Genomic DNA, 1,683 nt, shown 5'->3' on the forward strand with positions numbered 1-1,683 from the left:
TGGGTATCTACCTGGCTGCCCTCCTGGGCAATGGCCTCATCATCACAGCTGTAGCCTGCGACCACCACCTCCACACCCCCATGTACTTCTTCCTGCTCAACCTCTCCATCCTCGACCTTGGCTTCATCTCCACCACTGTCCCCAAATCTATGGCCAATTCCCTGTGGGACACCAGGGCCATTTCCTACTCGGGATGTGCTGCCCAGGTATTTTTCGTTGTCTTTTTTGTTTTGGCTGAGTATTCTTTCCTCACTGTCATGGCCTATGACCGCTTTGTTGCCATCTGCAAACCACTGCACTATGGGACCCTCCTGGGCAGCAGAGCTTGTGTCAAAATGGCAGCAGCTGCCTGGGCCAGTGGTTTTCTCAATGCTCTCCTGCACACTGCTAACACATTCTCAATACCACTCTGCCAAGGCAACACAGTGGACCAGTTCTTCTGTGAAATCCCCCAGATCCTCAAGCTGTCCTGTACAGATGCCTACCTCAGGGAAGTTGGGGTTATTGTGGTTGGTGCGTGTTTATTCTTTGGGTGTTTCGTTTTCATTGTGGTGTCCTACGTGCAGATCTTCACAGTCGTGCTGAGGATCCCCTCTGAGCAGGGCCAGCACAAAGCCTTTTCCATGTGCCTCCCGCACCTGGCCGTGGTCTCCCTGTTTGTCAGCACCTCATTTCTGGCCTACCTGAGGCCCCCCTCCATCTCCTCCCCGTCACTGGATCTGGTGGTGGCTGTTCTGTACTCAGTGGTGCCTCCAGCAGTGAACCCGCTCATCTACAGCATGAGGAACAAGGAGCTCAGGGAGGCACTGAGGAAACTGATCTGGTACTGAACTGGGTACAATGTCAGCACCAGTAACTATCCCACATTCATTCTCTTGCCAGGATATCTGGCATCAAGGCTGTGTGTTGTGCATTTATTTCTTTGTTTTCTCTTTTACATCCCTGTTAAAAAACAAGCAATAATATCCAGTTTTGTTCAATCTCCTCAGGAATCTCTCACTTCAATCTGACCCGGAGACCATGCTGAAGCAGGAAGCCAGGCTTCCCCCTTCACCAGCAGAGATGGGGGAACCTCAGCGCCTGCTACTCTGAGCTCCCTCGGATGTCCCCAGGGCAATGAGGAGAGTTTCCCTTGCAGTGTTTCTTTCAACACTGACACCAAGGGATCTCAGGGGCACAGAGTCAGGCTCAGATGAGTATTGACAGGGTGAGGCCATGAGTCTAGTATCCATTAGGAGAGCTCAGCTCCCCTGGCCACAGTCAAGGTGTGATCTCACACCCCTCTCCTGCAAGGGTGGCAGCCAGCTGTCACCATGGGCTGGTCCTTTCCCTCTTCAGTGCTCCAACATTCACAGCAGAGCAGGATCAGAAGGGAGGAGAGTCTGGACACAGCTTGTGGGGACAGACCCTCTGCTCCTCAGGACCATCCCTACTACTCCCTACATCCCTATTGCCACAGCAGGCATATCCTTGCTGTAGCTTCAGAGTGGGGGCTGCAGCTTTCCTGGAGACTCGTCCACCAACAGCAGCAGGACTTTCTCTTTTCAAGGCTGTTCTCCTAATTTCCACACTGTCCTGTTGTGCTCTCATGTGCGTAAATGGCCTAAGCACTCCTGTGACATGGTGCTTCCTTGTGCATTTCTGTGAGCTCAGGCAGGACCAGGCACTGGACACCCTTATGCC

The 1,683-nt window shown here is 52.9% G+C and overlaps 1 protein-coding gene across 1 annotated transcript; it reads left to right on the top strand.

Annotated features, from left to right (window-relative positions):
* Nucleotides 1-293: 293 nt before the first annotated feature.
* On the top strand, nt 294-830 carry LOC112991797 (olfactory receptor 14A16-like; the record flags this gene model as incomplete). The annotated part of the gene is made up of 1 exon (XM_026114555.2): nt 294-830. A coding segment is annotated over one exon (537 nt), but the record flags the coding sequence as incomplete, so codon positions are not given.
* Nucleotides 831-1,683: the final 853 nt, after the last annotated feature.

Source organism: Dromaius novaehollandiae, unplaced genomic scaffold (genome assembly GCF_036370855.1).
Source record: "Dromaius novaehollandiae isolate bDroNov1 unplaced genomic scaffold, bDroNov1.hap1 HAP1_SCAFFOLD_27, whole genome shotgun sequence".
NCBI classification, from domain to species: domain Eukaryota; kingdom Metazoa; phylum Chordata; class Aves; order Casuariiformes; family Dromaiidae; genus Dromaius; species Dromaius novaehollandiae.